Source organism: Mastigoproctus giganteus, chromosome 6, assembly GCF_048544385.1.
Source record: "Mastigoproctus giganteus isolate SK-2022 chromosome 6, ASM4854438v1, whole genome shotgun sequence".
NCBI lineage: Eukaryota > Metazoa > Arthropoda > Arachnida > Uropygi > Thelyphonidae > Mastigoproctus > Mastigoproctus giganteus.
This window is the reverse complement of record NC_143580.1, coordinates 118,869,413-118,892,606: the sequence shown is the minus strand read 5'-3', so window position 1 is coordinate 118,892,606 and position 23,194 is coordinate 118,869,413. Positions and strand designations below refer to the sequence as shown.

Here is a 23,194-nt window from a genome sequence, read left to right as displayed (position 1 = left end):
CACTGGAACCCATATTGAGGCAATTAACCATTTCTAAAAACATCAGGGGGGTTCATCTTCCTGGCCTGCACTCTGATTGCAAATACGTAGCACATGCGGATGATGTGATCCTAACCCTATCGGATAGCAGTTCCTTACAAAGAGCGCTGGATACTTTCAGTCATTTTAGCCTATCAAGTGGTCTGTGTCTAAACAAAAGCAAGACCAAATGCCAACAGTGGGGAATTGAGGCTCCAGTACAATTACCAGCAGGCCTCACAGTCTCGACAGCAACTATAACCATCCTGGGGGGGTATCTTTTGCAAAATGTCCGGTAGCATCGTCCCGGCAATCACTAGACTCTTGGGAGGACGTTCTGTCAGAGTGGAATCTGGCGATGCTATCTTTCTCCGGAAGAGTGTGCATTATGTGGACAATTCTGGTACTGATCCTGATGAACATAGTGCCATTTACGTCATTCAATTATTGCACACAGAGAAAATTAACCCGAAGACTATTTAAGTTTTTCTGGAACAGTAGACAACAAGAAGTAATGCAGCAGAGGCTACACAGCAGGAAGTGTGAGGGGGGCTATGCAGTACCACGGTTAAAGTGGTTGAGGTAGGCATATGTGCTAAAACACACTCAGACTGCCCTATGGGGAGCCCATGTAGCGGCTGCCTTAGTAAAGTATAATATGGGGAGGTTCACTGAATTGCTAGGAAAGGAACATACTGGTCCAACAGTAGAGATAATAACACCTTTTTACAAATTAGTAATCAAGCATGGGAAACAAACTCAAGATTTCAGAAATTTATTGGAAGTTATCCAATATAAATGTACCGGCAGTACCGGCGCCACGAAGCTGGCTGAGACTGGACATGACTCAGATGTTGAGTAACCTACATCACCACATAGGTTACGAGTCATGAAGAGACCTGGCATGGAGAATAATACACGGACACCTGCCAGTGGAGAAAAATAAAGCCAAATTCCGGGGGGGCATATGAATGTTGAGTGTCTATATTGTAAGACCTGTGAAACAGTGGAACACGCATTTTTCTCTTGTCTGGTTACTCAGTGCATCTGGATTAGTGTGCATAAAACAATGAGAATACCACACTTGACTAGGGAACAAGTACTATTTCTACAGTTTCCAGCCCCGATTTCCAGAGCAACGAGCATCCTGATATACCTCTTAAATGAAGGTAAATACCAAGCTTGGAAAATCAGGAAAAGAAAAGAAGGCTCTGCAGCAGAGGTGTCAAAATGCGCCCTTCGAATGATGCATGCTGCAATAAGAAGATTCTTGGTACTAGAGTTACTGCAACTCGGAAGGTAAAGATTTTTACAGTTATGGTGCTTCCCCACACCTCTATGTCGACTAATAGATAATAATATATGTGTGCAGCTTAGATGGTAACGATCAGTCTAGGCTAGGGGTGTTACATACCAAACAGATTAGCTTAGTTATTAGGGAATAGGGACCAAGTCAGCTGCAGGCATTTGGTCTCTCTCCTGTATGTACGGCGGCTAAGCTTTGAAAGCTGTGGTAAAAGGAGTGTGTAAGAGGGGGATGACCCTAGAACCCATGTAGGGCAAGCCTACTCCAAGCGGCCGCCAACTTGGTGGTCACATGGGCTGGGCCTTCCTCGGAGTGAGTCAGTGGACGAGTGAGCAGCCCAATTGGGTTGAGTCATATAGAGATGAGTGAATAAGGGCGCTGTCCCTTTCCGGGTTTTTTTTTTTTTTTTTTAAGCCATACAGGCCACTAGATAGTCCCAAAGCAGGACCAATAAAGGGTCCCTGAAGGGTTAATTCCATAGAAATAACCGGAAACTGGAAAGCACGTCTGGTCTAACCAGTACGCCTATCTACCCACTGATGAAGGCTAAAGAGCCAGAAATGGCACCAGAGGATGATCTTAATCATCTTTGCAGGACTCTGACTGGGTAACAACAGTCCCCGTCAGGGGGACACATTGCCCAGCCGGGGCATGGAGCTCTGAGTTCGCACGAATTATAACTAATTATCCCTTTCATTCTTCTACAGCATCTTTTCCTCTCCCTCTCTTACTATCACTTTCCTACCTCTTTTTTTCTTTGCTCAGTCTTATAGGGATATTAAGGATAGCTGATATCTTTATCCCATACCATATTTCAAAATGGTTGCCGGGGGGAGCCTGATATTCACGGAGTTTCCGAGAATAGGTAAAATCAGTCTTCTCTACCGGGGAAGCGTTGCCTATTCGAGGAATATATGAACTTTGAGTGTGAGTTGAAGGAGCAACTGTCCCTTTCTTCCTTCTACGGCATTTCCTTCCTCTACCTCTCCTACTATCACCTTCCTACATCTTTATCTCTTTTCTAAGTCTAATAGGGATAGTATGAGGATAACCGAGAACTTTATCCCATACCATATCTCAAAACGGTGCCATCTGGGTGGTGGTATCCTCTGAGAATAAATAACAGTATTCTTCTCCACAGGTGAAGTGTTATTTATTCAAGGTAGTACAATACTATGGCAACTCGTTGTGAAGGCATTCACAATATGAGATATAACCAAAACGATGCTAATTTAATTAATTAATTAATTTAACTACTTTGGTAGATGGCTACGTTAAAATGATACATTTGCACTAACTTATATGTTAGTGTTCATTTACAAAATGAGTTAAGAAAACAGAGCTAATGATCTGGCAACATGGCATGGTGTATCACATGCCAACTTTCTTGGAATGCCAACAGTAAGCTTTCCAGGATATGCAGCATCTAACACAGATTCTCTGTCACTCACTCTCAAAAAAAAAAAAAAAAAAAAACCCAGGGGATCACATCTGGTGAGTATGGGCTTGGCACACCCAGGGGTCCTGAGCTGTATACCTTCATTCTTTTCTTTCTTGGTGATTCCTTCCTACTTCTGTCTCTCTCTCTCTCTCTCTCTCTCTCTCTCTCTCTCAGGGTAACTCAGAATTTTTTTTTTTTTTCCGCTGGTGCAGCATAAGACTCAGCCTTACTTGCACTATAAGGCTAATAATAATAATAATCAATGTACAATTTATTTTAAGTAACTGAGAGTACTTACAAAGAATATATTTTTGTTTTGTTTCTTAATGTTTTCTCTTTCTTTCTTGCCAAGTCAGCAACATATAAAAACGTCTGTAATTAAAAGAAAAAAAAAAAAGTTTAAAATCAAGCAATTCATAAAAAAATACACAAACCATCCTTTAATAACAATAAAATTAACCACTGAAAAGAAGTTCAGGGGATCTAAATTTTCATGGTTTATAAGTGAGGTTTGTAGTAACAAGACCTGTCATAATTGTTAAAACTGTGTATGTGTGTGTGTGTGTGTATATATATATACAAACTTAAGAATAATGATTAAAATAAAAATGCCAGCAGCATGGCAAGACAAAAGAGCGAAAATTGTGAAATTAAATGTAACAATCAAACCAACAGGGAGGGAATAGAATAAAATTATTGTAGCAGAAACTCTTAAAGATAATTTAGAAAGCCTAAATACAAAGATAATAAAATATAATCAATTAAATTTTGAATAGCCAATTAAATAAAATTTAACGGTGCCCCCTCTGACGGGCACCAGGTCCAAATTTATGTGAAATATCACAGTCAGAGATGTGAACAACTACAATAAAATAAAATAAAATAAAACAAAAACAGAAATAGACTGACCATTATGACCCATCTCAACAGAGGACCACAAGGCCAATAATGGCCGGGGAATCGCTGCATTTCGATCGCTAGACAAATCGCCGCAAAGGCGAATCAATTGAAAGATCAGTAACCACTATCCGATCCCCAGATCGAACCGCCAATGCAGAAGACTTGAATAGTGGTGGTCCTGATGCAGCGAAAATTAAAAATAGGACAGGTATTAGCATATGATGAGATAGCATACGTATAATTTCACAATTTTTGCTCTTCTGTCTTGCCATGCTGCTGGCATTTTTATTTATTTTATTTTAATCATTATTCTCACTTAAGTTTATATCTCAAGCGTCATGTAGAGGAAAATGCTCTTTGCTGCCTCTGATGTATGCTTTACCCCTCTTTTAATGTAAGATTCGTTTTTCAATTATTTCAAACATTATTCAAATATAAGTATATATATATAAATATATATATATATATATATATATATATATATAAACAAATAAAAAGAGAGTTAACTGAATTAATTAAGAATGAAGCTTATTTATACCAGCGACTTACCTCTCAATTTGTGCTGTTTAGTGCAAGAATTTTCAAATATTTATTACACTGGACAATATATTTTGGAAGTGGTAGATGAACACCAACAAAAAGAGAGAGAAAACCGCATACAGAACTGGATGTTCTGAATATATATGCCCACAGCTGCCAAATATAGAGATTAGATAAATAAACTACTGACATACTTAAAATGGTATTAGATAATTACTCTGAAAAAGTAATTACTTAATACCCATCTCTTAGCATATTCCTGACGAACTCAGGAATTGTTTGTTTCTTTGTTTGTTGGAGCATTAGCAACTAAGGCCATATTGTTCTGGGGATATGCAGTGGTCATTCCCTGACCTTTCCGCATCCTCCATATTTGGTGGTCACGGGCTCGAACCCCTGGTCTAATCAAGAAGTGTGTGCTACGCACTGCTGCTCCTGCCCACAGAGGTGCCCCATTTTTTCCATCAGTTTATCAGAGCCACTGAAAGTGTTTAGAGTATTAAACCAGAAGCAGAATAGGGAATTCTGAATAAAAACTTTAGATAATCTAAAATGCTGACAGTAAGATGATATTTAGGAACACTTTTTACTCCATTATGTGTTCGTTTTTTCAGCAAGCCTGAGAAATGTGGGAAAAGCTGAATACTGTTACGTTTACAAATTTTTTAAAGTTTAACTAGTTGGCAAATGTTAACAACATTATTTCTAAAACAGAAATTTTCCATAATCATACAATAGGCATAGCCCAGCACATAGCAAATTATAGACTGAGTGTAATGTACAGTAAGTCCCTGACATATGTAAGAAATACGTTCCAGGACTTCTTACATAAGTCGAGTTTTACGTAACTTGGGAATGACTAATAAAATATTGTTACTATATCCCTGATATGCCAAAATTACAAAAACCACATAATATTCTCAGAAGAATGAAGAAAAATAGTTATATTTTTAAATTAATTAATTATACATTTTAAATATATATATATATAATCATCAAGAATAATACAATAGAGAAGTTATATGCTATAGGAGGAAGAAAATTAAGAATAAGATTAGATAAGACAGAGTTACAATAACGTGAATTATGGATCAGGGTCACTGCTATCGCAAAAGTACCCTACAGCCATAATGTATATATAAAATATTACTAGTATAAAATACATTAAGTAAATGTTTATGCATGGAAATGAACTAATGAAAATACGGTGTACCCTGGTAGCGATATATGTTGTGAACGAAGGTGGAAAGAAAGGAACAGGAAAAAAATAATTGTAACGATAGAAAAGTAAACCAAAAGAATATATTTGAAGAGATGACCTAGGTGGAGATAGCATTGCAGAGTCTTCCAGTTGCTTTCTTCCCACCTTCGTTCACAACATATATCGCTACCAGGGTACACCGTATTTTCATTAGTTCATTTCCATGCATAAACATTTACTTAATGTATTTTATACTAGTAATATTATATATATATATATATATATATATATATTATGCATACTAATAATAATATATATATATATATATATATATTATGCATACTAATAATAATATATATATATATATATATATATATATATATATTATTATTAGTATGCATAATAGGTTAGATTTTAGCTTATAGTTTAATGAATACTTTTGTGCAACATTAATGCCATTGTAATTATGCCAATTGGACATTATACATGCCTGTATATATATGTGAGTGTGTGTGTTTTGTTTTTCCCTTTTTAATGGCACTATGACATATAAGTATTATTGTGCATACAAATCTGGTAATCAAGTTAGCCCAACTAGGTTATCTTAATTCAGCATGGCCACACATTATCTAATATATATATATATTAGATAATGTGTGGGTTTGTAAAATATATAAAATTTTCTACCACATTAATTTAATTACCTTTCACCCCTTCCACAATTCACATTTGTATTATATTTCACATTACACTTTTGTAAATTTGTATTTATTTTAATTTACATTATTAACTTTATTTTTACACTGCATAAGGACTGCATATCTGCTTTCCCCCTTTTTCTAATACTACAGACAAGTTTGGAAATGCAGTGCTGGTACATGGTCAGAAGTAGCCCCTGATGAATTTCCTGACTATGTATCATTTTTTTATCTACTACAGGTCAACCATCGTAGGTGCCAGATCACCGGTGGTTACTTTAGCACACAGTTTACCCAACAGCTAACCACCTCATCCTACCTTTAACACATTGACTGCCAAGCTAGTTTAAGAAAAAAATTCCCCAGGGGCCAAAAAATATTTAGCAAATAATTTTATTAGTAATTTTAAAATAAATATTGTAATGTCAGTGTTGTCGTTTTTCTGATTAAAATATCAAAAAAAAAAAAAAGTATTTTTTTTCATGTCGCATATATGTGGCCGACGTGGCCCAGTAGGTTACTTTGAGAAGCTGTGACAGCCACATATGTGTGACGCTATTATGGCATACATACGAAGGTCATTTGTGATTAGTTCATTGTGTGCACTACGATAAAATAAACTCTCAAACGTCGCAATAAGTTTGTCAGTATTGTTAGGGATTTTGTGAAAATAAGTACATTAACACGCTGTATTATCCATCATATTGTGTTGTGTTATCTGCAAGTTTGTACAAGTGTGTTTTAAAAAAAAAAATCTAAAAAGGAATGGCTAAAAGAAAATTACTAAAATAAGTGGAATTGAGAGAAATTGCTGGAATTTACAATTAAGTAGAGTTAAACTTCTCACAGACACACCGCTGTGAAGTTTTTTCAGAAGTTCAACTATATCTGTTATGGACAGCGTACGGTGTTTGCGCTTTACACCATGAGAGGCACTTCCTTTATGCACTGGAACCATGGCTTGGGCTAAATGTGAGCAGGTTATAACAATAAATGCAGAAAAACAAGTGGGAATGGCTTTCCAGTGTTTACAAGTTCACACCAACAGCTGATGCTGCAACCAATGCCACCGAAACAGTAGCAGAAGGTTGGTGCGCCGACCCGGTAAATTTGAAATTACGTTCATGGAAATGATGTCTGAATTAGCGGAGGAACCGGATTACCAGTGGCCGGATTAGTGATGGTCAACCTATATATTCAGATTTTGCATATTTGCCATCCCCTGATTCAACCACTTACTAAAATTGCCTTCCCATATCTGAATATAGTGTTATTTATTTTTATTATTTTTTTGCTTCCTCAGTCCCAGTTTGTATTTGTACTAGGTTTTTCAAATTCTTTCACCTGTTTATCCACTACTTCACTTCCACTTTTGACTATCCCTTAAACTCCTTTTAGTTCAGGCACCTTGTGTACTTTTCATTTCCACAAACCACACATTATTTACATCATTTTGCTTCCTTTTTTACTGCTGCACTGCACGTTTTGGAACATTAGACATACGATAACTTTTGTTACTTTCCTTTCTCTGCTTATTTGGTTCTTAACAGTTGTATATTACTACTATTATATATATTAGATATAAATAATATGTGGTTTATAAAATGAATAAAGTGTCTGTGAAAGTGAAAATGAAAAGTACACAAGGTGCCAGAACTAAGAGAAGTTTAAGGGATTGTAGAAGGTGTAAGTGAAGTAGTGGTTCAACAGGTGAAAAAATTTGAAAAACCTAGTGCAAAAATGAACTGGGACTGAGGGAAAAAGAAAAAAATAAAAAATAAAAATACAAGTAAATAAATAACACTATAATCAGATAACGGAGGGAAATTTAGCAAGAGGTCGAATCAGGGGATGGCAAATATACAAAATCTGAATATAGTAGATGAAAATATGATACATAGCCAAGAAATTCATCAGGGGACTACTCCTGACAATGTATCAGGCACTGCATTTCCAAACTTGTCTGTAGTATTAGAAAAAGAGGGGAACATATGCGATCTTTTATCTTAATACTAGTAGACAAGGTAGTCCCTACGCAGTGTAAAAAATGTAAAGTAAAATTAACACAAATGTATGTGAAGTGCATGAAAGAGGGGGTGCCGTAAAATTTATATTTAATTGGCATTTGAAATTTAATGAATTATTATTTTATTATCCTTACCTTTAGATGTTCTAAATTATCTTAGAGAGTTTCTGCTGCAATATTTTTACTCGTTACCCTTCTCTTCCCTCCCTGTTGGTTTGATCATTATGTTTAATTTTAATTATTTCCGCTCTTGTCTTGCCATGCTGCTGGCATTATTTCTATTTTTAATTCTTATTGATTTTTATGGTTATATATATATATATATAAATTTTTTTTTTTTAATTAGTTCAATTAAAAACTTTATCTTGGGGCAGTGGTGAAGTAGCCAGTGGCACATAAGAAAAGAAAACAAAAGGAAGAAAGAGCACATGTTATTGTACTGTAAAAACTGATATGTACTTTGCAGCCTCGGTTATTATAGTTGCCTTCGTTGGTGCTGATCCCATCACCGCTTCTCATATTGTCTTTGTCCTTCATTATTGTGTTCACTGTTTACACGGACAAATCTAAATTCTGCACATTACTTGTTCATGTGTAACCATTTTCATACAGATTTATTTTAATTTTCTGATTCAAATCGATCGCATTCCTTTTCTTGGTAGATTTACTAGTACTGCTGCCACTTATTCTCTTAGTCAGCACCATGATAATCGTCAAAATGTAATTTTCTATAAAGAACTTCAGGTTAAGGCAGAAACACTATTATCACCTCACACCAACTCACATTTTACTAAAGCACATTTCTGGAGGTCACAACCATAAAACAATTTGCACTTTCCGGCTTATTGGATTTTTCTAATAGTGCAATTCATTGTAAACAGGTAGTAAACTTGATCTTATTGCATTTGTAATTAGCATTAGTAGAGGCATATGATGCAAGAAAGAGGGCTTATGCAGCTCATCCCAAAAAAAAAAAAAAAAAACACCCCACTCCCATTTCACCCCTCCATTCATTCGAAATACCCGTTCAGCTGAGCCTTAAATTTATTTAGGCTATCAACTTCCACAACAAGAGATGGAAGTCTGTTCCAACAACCAACTACCCGCTGGCTAAAGGCAAATTTCTGCACATCTATCCTACATTTGTCTTTCCTCAATTTGAATTTATGCCCTCTCAGGTGATTATTCTGAGCAAGAGGAAGAATCCCATCGGCATTGAGCATACTCAAATCATTCAAGGCTTTATACATCTCTATCAGATCACCTCGCGGGTGCCTAGTCTCCAAACACTGTAATTTGCAAAACTTAAGCCTTTCTTCGTAACAGCAACCCTTTGTTCCATTCACTAATCTTGTTGCCCTTCTCTGTACTCGTTCCAGCAGCTCATTTCTTCTTGAAATGAGGCCTCCAGACCTGTATACAGTACTCGAGGTGTGGCTTGACCATTGCCTTATACAAGGGAATAATCATCTCCTTATCATTGCTAGAAAAATTCCTGTATATCATTGACAAGACACCATGAGCTATTCTTGCAGACTGTCTGCACTGCTCAGAAAACTTCATATCTGCCTGCACAATTACCCCATGTCCTTTTTATTCTCTACAACTGTCAGTGCAGTACCACAGAGTTGATACATTGCTCTGGGGTTACTGTTTCCCATATGTAATACTTTACATTTGTCAATGTTATAGTGTCAGTAGTGTCCTTGACAACCCTGCCAACCTTCGTATCGTCTGCAAACTTGGACATTAAGCTTGATATACCATCATCAATATCATTTATAAATACAGAAAACAACAATGGACCCAATAGTGAACCCTGAGGGACTCTACGAATAACATTAGTCCATAATGAGCAGAGTCCATTGATTACCACTCTCTGTCTTCTCCCATTTCACCATCCCTTTATCCATAGCAGCAATTTGCCTCCAATGCCACACTGCTCCAATTTGTGCGGCAGTCTTCCATGTGCAACAGTATCAAAAGCCTTTCTAAGATCCAAATATATAATATCAAAGTCATTACCTGCATCCAGTTATTTTGTGACAGCATCATAGTATCCAATCAAATTGGCCAGGCAAGACTTTCCCTTAACAAAACCATGCTGTGTCCAAGCTATAACTGAATTCTTGTCTAGATGATCCTGCAGTGCTTCTTTAACCAGTGCCTCCATTAATTTTCCTGGAACAGAAGTTAAACTCACAAGTCTATAATTACTTGTGTCAGCCTTTCATCCTACTTTGTGAATTGGGGTCACATTTGCCCATCTCCAGTCCATGGGTATCTCCCCTGAGTCCAAAGAAACTCTTATAATTATGGCTAAGGGTTTGCTTACTTCCTTTGCTGCCTCCTTTAATATAACAGGATAGATCCCATCCAACCCAGGTGCCTTTTTTATGTTTATCCTCAACAATTTCTCCTCCACTTTCCTCTCAGTTATTACAAAATCATCTAGCTCACTGCTAGAGTTTACTTCACCTCTGGCATTCTCCTTCCTGAATAACTCCTCATGTGTGAATGTAGATGCAAAATACTCATTTATTTTGATAGCCACCTGAGCAGGACCTCAACTGCTGAACCATCAATATCCAGTGGACCAATCTGATTCATCCCTTTCCTTATAGAGTTTACATAGGTAAAGAACTCTTTTCTGTTTTTCTTTGCATTTTTTCCCAAGGATTTCTCATAATCTGCCTTTGCCTGCCTAATCTCCTTTGTGACTTGGTTACAGACCAGCTTATATCTATCATAGGCTTCTGTGTCACGTGCTAATTTATATGTATCCCGTGCATTTTTCTTATCTGCCATATGTTTGCGGAGCAATCGGGTACAGGACATGATACTGCCATGGGGGATGTCTTTGTGTGACCACGATGCAAGGAGTGCAAGGAAATTAGGCGACAACTCAGCGTTGTTATGGGCCTATATGAGACCTTGAAGGACAGGGTGGATGCCCTCGAAGGAAATAAATTGAGGGCCCCATCAAGCTCTCAGTTGCCCACATCAACGCCAGAGCTTGCACTTGGTCATCTTGCAACACAGAGGCACCCCCCAAGGCATAATGCGCTGGTCCCACAGGAACTGGTAGTTGTTGGTGACTCTATTGTCAGGGAATTGGGGAACATGCTTTGTGAAAAGGATAAGTGGAAGAGGACCAGGGTATGTCTGCCAGGGGCAAAGGTTGATGACGATGTAGAGCGGATATCATCTTTTAAGGGCACAAAAGTATAGTTGTACATGTTGGCACTAATGATATTAAGAGTAGGAGACCAGTAGAATTACTTAACAAGTACAGGTCACTGTTGAAAAAAAGCCATGAAGTAGGGTTGAATTTGAAAGTGTCTGCAATTCTGCCCAGACACGATAGGATGGAGTATATGATGAGAGCCTTGTCGATCAATTTGGCCCTGGAAAGATTCTGCAAGGCTCAAGGGGTAGAATTTTTTTCAGCCTGGACTGTACTTGTTAACAGGAGAGATTGCTTCTACAGGGATGGGATACACTTAAATAGAAAGGGTGCAAGAATATTTGCTGATGCTATCGAGGCAGTGTTAGGTGGGTCGGAAAACTGCTAGCTTGGGGGGAGACAGACTAATAGATTAACAGTAGCCACTGGCAGAGGTGAAAGAGATTCTTGCACTGCTTCTATTGGAATGAGCAGAAGCCTGAAAAACAAGATGCAGGATATTTCAGAGACTGCTGGAAGTCATTGCGGTACAAGTAAACACATGGGTTGTGTTAGGGTAGCTAAGAATAGAAACAGGTGCATGTATACTTGCGTGTACACCTATGCTAGGAGTTTAGTAAATAAATTTGATGAATTTGAGGTATTGCTCAAAACATCAAAGGCAGATATTGTTGGGATATCAGAGACGTGGTGTCACACAGATATAAGGAATGCAGAACTGGAATTTGGCGAGTACAACGTCTACAGAAAGAATAGACAGGTAAGGAAGGGAGGAGGGGTTATGCTATTAGTTAAAAAAAACACATAAAATCCAAGGAAGTGAAACCAGTCAACATCGATGGACAGGGCAGTGTCGAGTCAGTTTGGTGTGACATAAGCATAGGTAAATCAAAATTGAGAGTAGGAGTGTGCTATAGGCCTAATGACTCTGATGAGTATAATAAGATACTGTACAGGGAAATAGAATGGGCCAGTAAATCAGAGAGTCTTATAATGGGGGATTTTAATTTCCCAGATATTGACCGGAATTTGTGGGTTGGTCACTCACACCCTAGCAAGGCTTTTGTGGATGATTGTTTTCTACACCAGCATGTTCGGGAGGCAACTAGAGGGAGTAATACTCTTGATCTGATTATCAGTAGTGATTCTTCATGCATTAAGAATCTGCAGATAAAGGAACCACTAGGTGGCAGTGATCACAGTGTGCTGAAGTGGGATTTACTCAAGGAGGTAACTACCATCAGGGGTAAAGGGAAGGGTTTTTGCTTTCGTAAAGGTGACTATGATGGTCTGAGACAGTATTTAAATTCTATACAGTGGGACCAACTGATGATGTTACCAACAGCAAATTCAAAATGGGAAGCATTCAAGGAACTAATCTTGGAAGCTACAAGGCTTTACATACCAACCAAGAAATATTGTTCAAGGTTCAGGCCTAAATAGTTGTCAGATGAACTAATGAGACATATGGCAGAGAAGAAAAATGCATGGGATACATACAAATTAATGGGTGACATGGAAGCCTAGGTTAGATATAAGTTGGTCTGTAACCAAGTCATAAAGGAGATTAGGCAGGCAAAGGCAGATTACGAGAAATCCTTGGCAAAGGATGCAAAGAAAAACAGAAAAGAGTTCTTTACCTATTTAAACTCAAGAAGGAAAGGGATGAATCAGATTGGTCCACTGGATGTTGATGGTTCGACAGTTGAGGATCCTGCTCAGGAGGCTAACAAACTAAACAAGTATTTTGCATCTACATTCACACATGAGGAGTTATTCAGGAAGGGGAATGTCGTAGGTGAAGTAAACATTGGCAGTGAGCTAGATGATTTTCTAATAACTGAGAGGAAAGTGGAGGAGAAATTGTTGAGGATAAACATAAAAAAGGCACCCGGGGTGGATGGGATCTATTTACTTATATTAAAGGAGGCAGCAAAGGAAGTAAGCAAACCCCTAGCCATAATTATGAGAGCTTCTTTGGACTCAGGGGAGGTACCCATAGACTGGAGATTTGCAAATGTAACCCCAATTCACAAAGGAGGATCAAAGGCTGACACAAGTAATTATAGACCTGTTAGTTTAACTTCGGTTCCAGGAAAATTAATGGAGGCACTGGTTAAAGAAGCACTGCAGGATCATCTAGACAAGAATTCAGTTATAGCTCAGACACAGCATGGTTTTGTTAAGGGCAGGTCTTGTCTGACCAATTTGATTGGATACTATGATGCAGTCACAAAAGAACTGGATGCAGGGAATAACTTTGATATTATATATTTGGGTCTTAGAAAGGCTTTTGATACTGTTGCGCATGGAAGACTGCTCCACAAATTGGAGCAGTGTGGCACTGGAGGCAAATAGCTGCTATGGATAAAGGGATGGTTGAGTGGCAGAAGACAGAGTGGTAATCAATGGACACTGCTCAACGTGGACTAATGTTATTAGTGGAGTTCCTCAGGGTTCAGTGTTGTGTCCATTGTTGTTTTCTGTATTTATAAATGATATTGATGATGGTATATCAAGCTTAATGTCCAAGTTTGCAGACGATACAAAGGTTGGCAGGGTTGTTAAGGACACTACTGATGCTATGCTGCTGCAACAGGATCTGGAAAGGTTGAGCAGATGGGCTGAGAGGTGGCAAATGAAGTTTAACATTGACAAATGTAAAGTACTACATATGGGAAACAGTAACCCCAGAGCAACGTATCAACTCTGTGGTACTACACTGACAGTGGTAGAGAATGAAAAGGACCTGGGGGTAATTGTGCAGGCAGATATGAATTTCTCTGAGCAGTGCAGACGAGCTGCAAGAGTAGCTCATGGTGTCTTGTCAATGATATACAGGAATTTTTCTTGCAGAGATAAGGAGGTGAATATCCCCTTGTATAAGGCAATGGTTAGACCACACCTTGAGTACTGTATACAGGTCTGGAGGCCTCATTTCAAGAAGGATGTAGAGCTGCTGGGACGAGTACAGAGAAGTGCAACAAAATTAGGGAATGGATTCGAATTGAGTACTGTATACAGGTCTGGAGGCCTCATTGTAGGAAACATGTGGGTAGATGGAATGAGTACAAAGAAGGGTAACAAAATTGGCGAGGGAAACAAAAGGGATGCTATTAACAATAAAGGCTACAGTTCTGCAAATTGCACCATCTGGAGACTAGGCACCTGTGAGGTGATCTGATTGAGGTGTATAAGGCTTTGAATGGTTTGAGCAAGCTCAATGCTGATACAATTCTTCCTCTTGCTCAGATTACGCACTTGAAGGGGCATAAATTCAAATTGAGGAAAGAGAGTTGCAGAACAGATGTGTGGTAATTTGCCTTTAGCCACCTGCTGATGGAAGTTTGTTGGAACAAATTTCCATCTGTCATTTTGGAAGTTGATAGCTTAAATAAATTCAAGAACTGGACAAACATTTGGAGTGAATGGATAATGTGAAATAGAATTTTTTTTTTTTTTTTTTTTTTTTTTTGATGTGGCATATGATGCTTTCTTGCATCATATGCCACTACTAATGCTAAGGCTGAATAAACTATGTATATAATTGGATAATCTTTTTCTTTCTATTACATACTAAGAATTTATCAGCACCACCTTATATTTTTCCTGACAGCACAATAGCTAAAATAAATATATGGTTGTGGAAGAACACAACAAGCACTGTTAGTGAAATTGCAGGTGGCAATGGCACTGAAAAAATGGGCCATTTGATTTTGATCTTTGATTGCTATAGATGGCAGTAATCAAAGTTATTCCAAACTGTGATCCATGGTGATGATCTTCTATAATTTAAAAAAAACAAAATCTGATACATCAAAAGGTGCTTATTCTCAATGACATAACTGGAAGGTAACTATGGAGTAAACACTGGAATCATGATTTTTTAAGGAGTCCTTATGTGCTGTAATGTAATAACTAGATCGTATGTATAGTAGTAGTAGTAGTAGTAGTAGTAGCAGTGGCATTTAATGCAAGAAAGCAAGTGTATGAGCTTATGCAGCATCAGCCAAAAAAAAAAAAATCACACCATTCCCTCCACATGCATGTCCAGTTCCTCCTTAAATTTATTCAACCTATCAACTTCCACAACGACAGATGGAAGTTTGTTCCAGCAATTAACCACCCGCTGGCTAAAGGCAAATTTCCGCACATCTAATCTACATCTGTCTTTTCTTAATTTGAATTTATGCCCCCTTAGGTTGGTAATCTGAACAAGTGGAAGGATCCCATCAGAATTCAGCGTGCTCAACCCATTCAAGGCCTTATACACCTCAATCAGATCACCGCGCAGGTGCCTAGTCTCCAGCCACTGCAATTTACAGAATTTAAGCCTCTCTTGGTAAGAGGATCCCTTCATTCCTCTCACCAATCTTGTTGCCCTTCTCTGTACACGCTCAAGCAAATCTACATCCTTCCTAAAATGAGGCCTCCAGACCTGTACGCAGTACTCAAGGCGTGGCCTGACCATTGCCTTATACAGAAGGATAATCATCTCCTTTTCCCTGCTAGCAAAATTCCTATATATCATTGACAAAACCCCATGACCTGCCCTGGAAGCCTGTCTGCATTGCTCAGAAAATTTCATATCTGACTGCACAATTACTCCCAGGTCTTTTTTCATTTTCTACCACCTTAAGTGTAATACCACACAGTTGGTACGTTTCTCTGGGGTTACTTCTACCCATATGTAGTACCTTGCATTTGTCAAGGTTAAACTTCAGTTGCCACTTCTTAGCCCATCTGCCCAAATTATCTAGATCCTGTTGCAGTAGCACACTGCCATTACTGTCATTAACAACCCTGCCAACCTTTGTATCATCTGCAAACTTCGACATTAAGCCTGATATACCTTCATCAATATCATTGATAAATATACAAAACAACAGTGGACCTAACACCGAACCCTGTGGGACTCCAATAATAACATTAGTCCAAGAAGAGCAGCACCCATTGATTACCACCCTCTGTCTTCTCCCACTTAACCATCCTTTTATCCATTGTAGCAACTTACCCTTAATACCATTCTACTCCAATTTGTACAATAGTCTTCCATGCGCAACAGTGTCAAAAGCTTTCCTGAAATCCAAATATATGATATCAAAATTATTTTTTGCATCCAGGTCCTTTGTAACCACATCATAATATCCTATCAAATTTGTCACACAAGACTTTCCCTTAACAAACTCATGCTGTGTCTGAATTATTGCTGCAGTCTTGTCTAGATGATCCTGCAATGCATCTTTAACCAGTGACTCCATTATTTTACCCGGAACAGAAGTTAAACTGGTCTGTAATTACTCGTGTGATTACTGGTCTGTAATTACTCGATCCCCCTTTGTGAATTGGGTTTATCCAGTCAATATCTGGGAAGTTAAAATCTCCCATTATAAGACATTCTGATAGCTTAGCTTAATTTTCAGCACTCACCTCATAGTAATCTGCTTAGCTGGTGGAGAGTTTTACCACATACATAGTGGTTATAGGATTCTAATAACTTACAGGGATTATGGGTTTAAAACTAAGTTATGGGCTATAAAAAATTTTTAAGAAAGGAAAGTGCACCTTCCATTCTATGGTTGCCTAATTAAATTAAATTAAATTAAATTAAGAAAAATAGAAGCTAATAGTCACGCACAAGCGACTTTCGAGATTCCTCGTCTTCAGTTAGCTATAGGCATATGCAGTAACATTCTCCTACACATTTTTGGAATAGTCAAACTCCATAAACAAGATTATCCTTTAAGGCCCATCGTTTCCTATAAACAGTCTGCCTATGCTAACCTATCCATATTCCTCGTCAAAATTATTTCACCTTTAATGAGATTTTCCCAGTTCAGGGTCTACAATACTAAACAAGCACACGAATATATAACTTCCATAACCATATCTGAAAACGATATTCTTGCGTCCTTCGACATCGTCTCCCTATACACAAACGTGCACATCGAATCCATGCTACTGGCCCTTAAAGAACTATTAATTAAAAACGACACATTAACAAAACGTACCGACTTAAACATTAATGACATTTTAGAACTCACATCACTGTTACTTGACGCCAAACAATTTAAATTCCAAAATAACATCTACGAACAAATTTTTGGCCTTCCCATAGGCCTCGGTATCTCTGCCCCTTTATCTGAGATCTACCTCGCATCTATCGAAGAAAAAATTCTCCAACCCTTTCCCCTAGGAATTAAACTATACATGAGGTATGCAGATGACGTCCTCTTAATAGGCAACAGAACTACCATCGATACTTTACTGAACACCTTTAACACAACACATGAAAGAGTCAAATTTACCAATAATAAAATTAATTTTCTAAACCTCACTGTATACAAAATAAGCACATCTTTAGGCACCAAAACATACAGAAAAAACACACATACAGGTAAATTCTTACATTACCACTCACACCACCCTCTATACATCAAAAAAAGCAGTTCTATACAACCAGGTATACAACGCTGTAAAATATAGTCACACACAAACAGACCTATCTGTAGAATTGCAATACCTCACCAAAAAATTCATCGACAGAAAATACCCATCACAACTAATAAAAGAAACCATCACCAAAGTTCATAATAACACTAATAACACAAACAAAATTATTAACCACATGAACAAGAATAAGATACACAAACCTATTATCGCGCTCCCATATCATCAACAATACGCTAGAAGACTTCAACAGATTTTTAAAAATACAGATATCAAATTAATATTCACATCTTATAACAAATTAAGTTCCAAATTCAATTCATACAAGACAACACACGAGTACGAGACACAAGATTACAACAACATTATATATTTGATCAGGTGCCAATCAGATTGCCAAGCATGTTACATAGGCAGTACAACAGCAAAATTCGGGACATCAAAAATTTCCAACACACGTGCATAGTACCACTTTAATAGCTTCAAAACTAATTCAGCAAGTACAGAACTAACACAACACGTCCAATCTCAAAATCACAACCCACTCATCGATTCAGCCATCACAGTAGTTACATTAAATTCTAGCTACAAAATCCTTGAAAACGAAGCCCTTGTCATCGAATGGTTTAAGCGCCATACATCACTCAACGTGTTAAACAAAAAGATTCTCGCCAATTTCTCCCCCATTTAGAATTTAGCATGTATTAAGTTTCCACGTGCACTGAAATGCATTTCGGGACCCCGTATATAACACAAGCGTGCTCTCTTTCCTCCCCCCCCTCCCACTACAGCTAACTGAAGACGAGGAATCTCGAAAGTCGCTCGTGTGCAACTATTAGCTTCTATTTTTCTTCATTTAATTTAATTTAATTAGGCAACCATAGAACGGAAGGTGCACTTTCCTTTCTTAAAAATTTTTTATAGCCCATAACTTAGTTTTAAATCCATAATCCCTGTAAGTTATTAGAATCCTATAACCACTATGTATGTGGTAAAACTCTCCACCAGCTAAGTGGATTACTATGAGGTGAGTGCTGAAAATTAAGCTAAGCATACATACGATCTAGTAAACACTGGACATAATATTCTGAATAACCACAAAAGCATGTAGGATTTATTCAAAACACTATCTAACACTTTGAGTTGATAACTCACCTGTTATAGTAGCCCTAAAACCTGGAGTATGGAAACATATTAAAATAAGAAATCAAATATTTTGCAGTAATAATGCTGTCCTTTCATTCTATTAATTTGTATGCTGCATGCGTTTCTGGGAAAGTGGATAGAAAATTGGTGGAAATTTAGTACTATCTAGAAAGAGGTGCTAAAATGGAAAGAGAGATTTAAAAAATTTCAATTGATCCATGCCATCAAGTAAAAAAAAAAAAAAAAAATTGAAGCACCTGTGTGACTAGAGTGGTAGAACAATGGCAACTGCTGACAAATGTGTAAAACGAAGAGGTTAGTAGTGGTTAGAAAAGCAATACGAGCACTTTTCAATTTGGTAACTCTGAAAAGTAACTAACTCTTTTCAATTAATGCTGAATTATATCCAAAACCAGTTCATGATCCAAAAGAAGTTTTGAAAGAAGAAAAATTAATGAACTTCCAAGAAAAAGAAGTTTTGAAAGAAGAAAAATTAATGAACTTCCAAGAAAAAGAAGTTTTGAAAGAAGAAAAATTAATGAACTTCCAAGAAAAAGAAGTTCTGAATTGCAGACTTCCAATAAACAATCCGAAACAGGCCAAAGGGATAACACTAGACATGTTATCTCCACCACATATGAAGAATGTCTGGTCATGTTCCTCTCTTCTGGTTTGAAAAAGCAATTTCCTTCTTAAATTTTATGCCAACGTTTGAAAATTCAAATACAGATCTTCAATCCAACATACCTCACATCAATCAGTCCAACAAACCTTGCAACCATGTACTGAGGTTATTACAGATTCTTTCAGATTTATTTTAAATGAATTTATTTCTAACCATTTTCAAATCTTCCACTTCCAATATGGTAATGATTCTGACTTAGTCAAAGGAAAGCATTTCTACTAGCAAGGAGAAATTTTGTGGACTTTAAAACAAGAGAAGGTTCTGTTCTTTTCATGAGGAAGTACTTTATCACTACATGGTGCACAAGTTTACAAGGAAAAAATGTTCTTATAAATCCTGAGATAGCACAAATTTCATCACTTGGCATTGCATCATTTTCAAATTTAAACTTGTTTTTTGTGGACAAGGTTCCAGTATTTTTTGGCATCATTAAAGATAAAGAAACGGATGAAGCAATAGACATTTTGCAGAAAAAATTCTGTCAGTTTCAGTGTGAGAATCTACCTGACACTACTGAAGGAAGAAAGAACTGATATATAGTGGTCTATGGTTGGGGAACTGACAAATTATTCCAAGTCATGCTTGGCTTATAGTAATGTGGAGTTTGAGAGGATATTCATTGTGGTGAGAAAAACAAAAACTGAGTAAAGCTCCTTTTTTCCTCCAGCTTTGAAAATGCTCCTGACAGCCATATCAAAACATCAGGGCCATTGTTATGAACAAAAGTTTAATTCAACATTTCTGAAGAGGTTCAAGTCTGAAATAATCTTTCTTGAAGTAATCAAAATCAGCTCGAATTAACCCTTTTAAACTATCTGTGGATATTCAGAGAAATCCACAGATAGTTTAAAAGGCAAAGTTTAAGCAAGTTTAAAAGCATACTATACTGGTAAACAATCTTCCTATGGCTGTGTTTTAATTAAAAAAAATTTTTTTTTTTAATTTAAAAAAAATTTATATTTTGGCAGTGACATTTAATTTCCAGGGGAGTGTGGAGTTTAAAAACCTCCTGCTTTTTTCATGGTTTATTTCATAAACTTTGAAAAAAAAAAAATGAATAAATAACTCCTATTTTTCCCATTTTAGCCCAAAAATCTCCAGTTTTCCTTTTGCTTACAAATGCCTAAATCACCAACTTTTTGAAAGTCAGAAATTGGAAGCTATGTACACATTTTCTTTTCCATAACCTCTTTCCATTAATGTTAAAAATTTATTCTAAAAGTCCATGTTGGCTGATCAACTGACAGCTTTTCTCATTCCCTTTCTAATTGCTAGATGCCATGATGCAAGCCCACTGCTTGCCTTGAATTCTAGTTGATAGTTTAATTTTTTGCTGAACTGTAAAGCTTTTTTTTCCACAATAGAGTAATTATTTTTACCTAGACTTTGTTTTAGTCTTAAGATAGCATTATCAAACTTTGTATCTTTTGCATTATTCATTGTTTTCCTGACTCCTGCATCAATATAAAGTGTTGAGGCAAAAGTTGTAACTGAAAGGTATTATTCTTCAAGATCTAAATTATAGATAGGGTTCCCCAACTTTTAATTCTTTTTGGGTTGGTTGGTTGGTTATTGGAAGTTTAATGGCACATCAGCATCTAAGGCTATCGCCATTCTTTTTGGGACTGTATTTGTTTTCCTTGAATAAAGAAAAACATGCTTGTGTTTTGGAACCATTATAAAATGCAATAAAACTTTTGTTGATTAGGCCTTCACACTGTTGAATTAGAAAACAATAAAACATGAGTACTCCAAGTCACCTCCTCTCATAAAAAATACAAATTAGTAGGTTCTACTTTAGTAGCATTTGGTTTTGAAATATATCAGATTACAGCAAGTAGTAGATAACAATAAGTGGCATTACCTGTAATAATATCCCATAGTTTTATTATTCTGTTGCTTCAATTTAAAAGAAAAAAAAAAAAAAAAATTCAAGTATGTGATATAAGTGATTGAATGTTTTAGTATGGAGCTTTGTTTACATTGTTATCGGTTTCTTCAAGGTTCACTGTTCAGCTCTGGTGGTTTCCAGGTCATTTCATGATGATTTTAGCACCAATTTGCTCAAATTTGCAGATCCCATCAGCAATCATTGACTTAGTGTTCTTCAGTACTGTTGAAATATCAAGTACAGACTGTTTGCTTATGTGGCACCCTATTATCATTCTGTGCTGGAAGTCTGCTGATTCTGTCAATTGTGGCATCTTGCATTCACAATCATACTGCTATCTCCTCAAAGGCTTACAAGTATATTTACAGTTGCATGACACATTGTGCTTGGGTAAGGTGTGACCAACTACCAATGGAGCTGTGCTGATAATATTGGAAAGGCAGTGTATATGCAACTGTAACAAAAAAACTAATTCTGAGATTTGCAGTCACTTATAATTTTCAAATGAAAATCTACTTCACCAAACATAAATAACGATGCACTGTTTTTTTTTGTTTTTTTTTTATGAAGACCCAAAACACAAGAGGTATTAGAACCTATAATACTTAGTACCATGAATGGGCTGGAGGTTGAGAAGATGAAAGAAAATATTTTTTGACATTAGATTTGAACTTCTGTAGACTAATTTTCAGGAAATACGTACGAAGGAAGGTTGTTCCAGAAAACGGCAGTTGAATGAATAAACAAGGAAGATGAAAAGTTGGTTCTGTGAGTTCGAAGTTGGACAGTAAATGGATGTTAGTGGCACAGGTTCAGACTGTTTTGAAAAAGAGAGTGGAAATTACAGAAGCCAATTCAGAAGAACAGTGCCCATGGAAGTATCTGTAGAAAAGGCATGCAGCAGAAACAGAACATCTATGAGACAGAGAGTAGAGAGACTCTTAGAGATGAGTCATTAATTAACCTAACTGCCCTCTTCTGAATGGAATCTACAAACCTGAGAAAGGTTTTGGGGGCACTGCCCCAGATGAGGAAACAATATTCCACGATAGGGCAGATTTGCAATTTGTACAGAGTGAACAGCTGTTTGGAAGAAAAGTAATGCCAAGAGCAAAAGACAAAACCAAGTTTTTTGGATGCAGAGGAAGAAATATTATGTGCTTGTGCCAAGAGAGATTAGAAGTCAGGGTAATCCCCAAAAGACATATATCATCCAGCCTAGAAACCGGAGTGTCACCAAAAATAAGCATAGGAGCAGAAGAATCCTTTTTGCAAGAGTTGAAAGAGACACGACTGAGTTTTAGAAGAATTGAAATCAACTAAGTTATTTTTGCCCCACTGAATAATTACTGGGAGATCATGATTTAAGGAATTGGTAATGGATATTTGATAAGTTGAAGCTGTTCGAGCAAAGCAAGGTTTCTCAAACTAGAAGGTGGAATGAAATGTGCTATCATCAGCAAAACTATGAAGATTTCTGGTCAATCAAAGAAGGTCATTAATATACAAAAAGAAAAAGAGTGGGAGAAAGAACTGAATCATGGGGAACACCAGTGGAGAAATTAGAAGACAGGGAGTCATCTACCATCACCTGCAGTGAGCACCAGAGAAAAATCTGGATACCCAATTACAAAAAAACAGTTGACAAACCATAAGTTGGAAGCTTATTAAGAAGACCTTTATTTCAAACATGATCCAAAGCCTT

At 37.0% G+C, this 23,194-nt stretch overlaps 1 protein-coding gene across 1 annotated transcript in view; it reads right to left on the bottom strand.

Moving 5' to 3' along the window:
* LOC150084533 (SID1 transmembrane family member 1-like) overlaps window positions 1-23,194 on the bottom strand; it is a 254,140-nt gene that overhangs the window by 42,347 nt on the left and 188,599 nt on the right. The window contains exon 12 of the mRNA XM_090376277.1: window positions 3,064-3,137. Coding sequence (XP_090232403.1) covers window positions 3,064-3,137 — 74 coding nt within the window. The remainder of the gene's footprint in view (window positions 1-3,063; window positions 3,138-23,194) is intronic.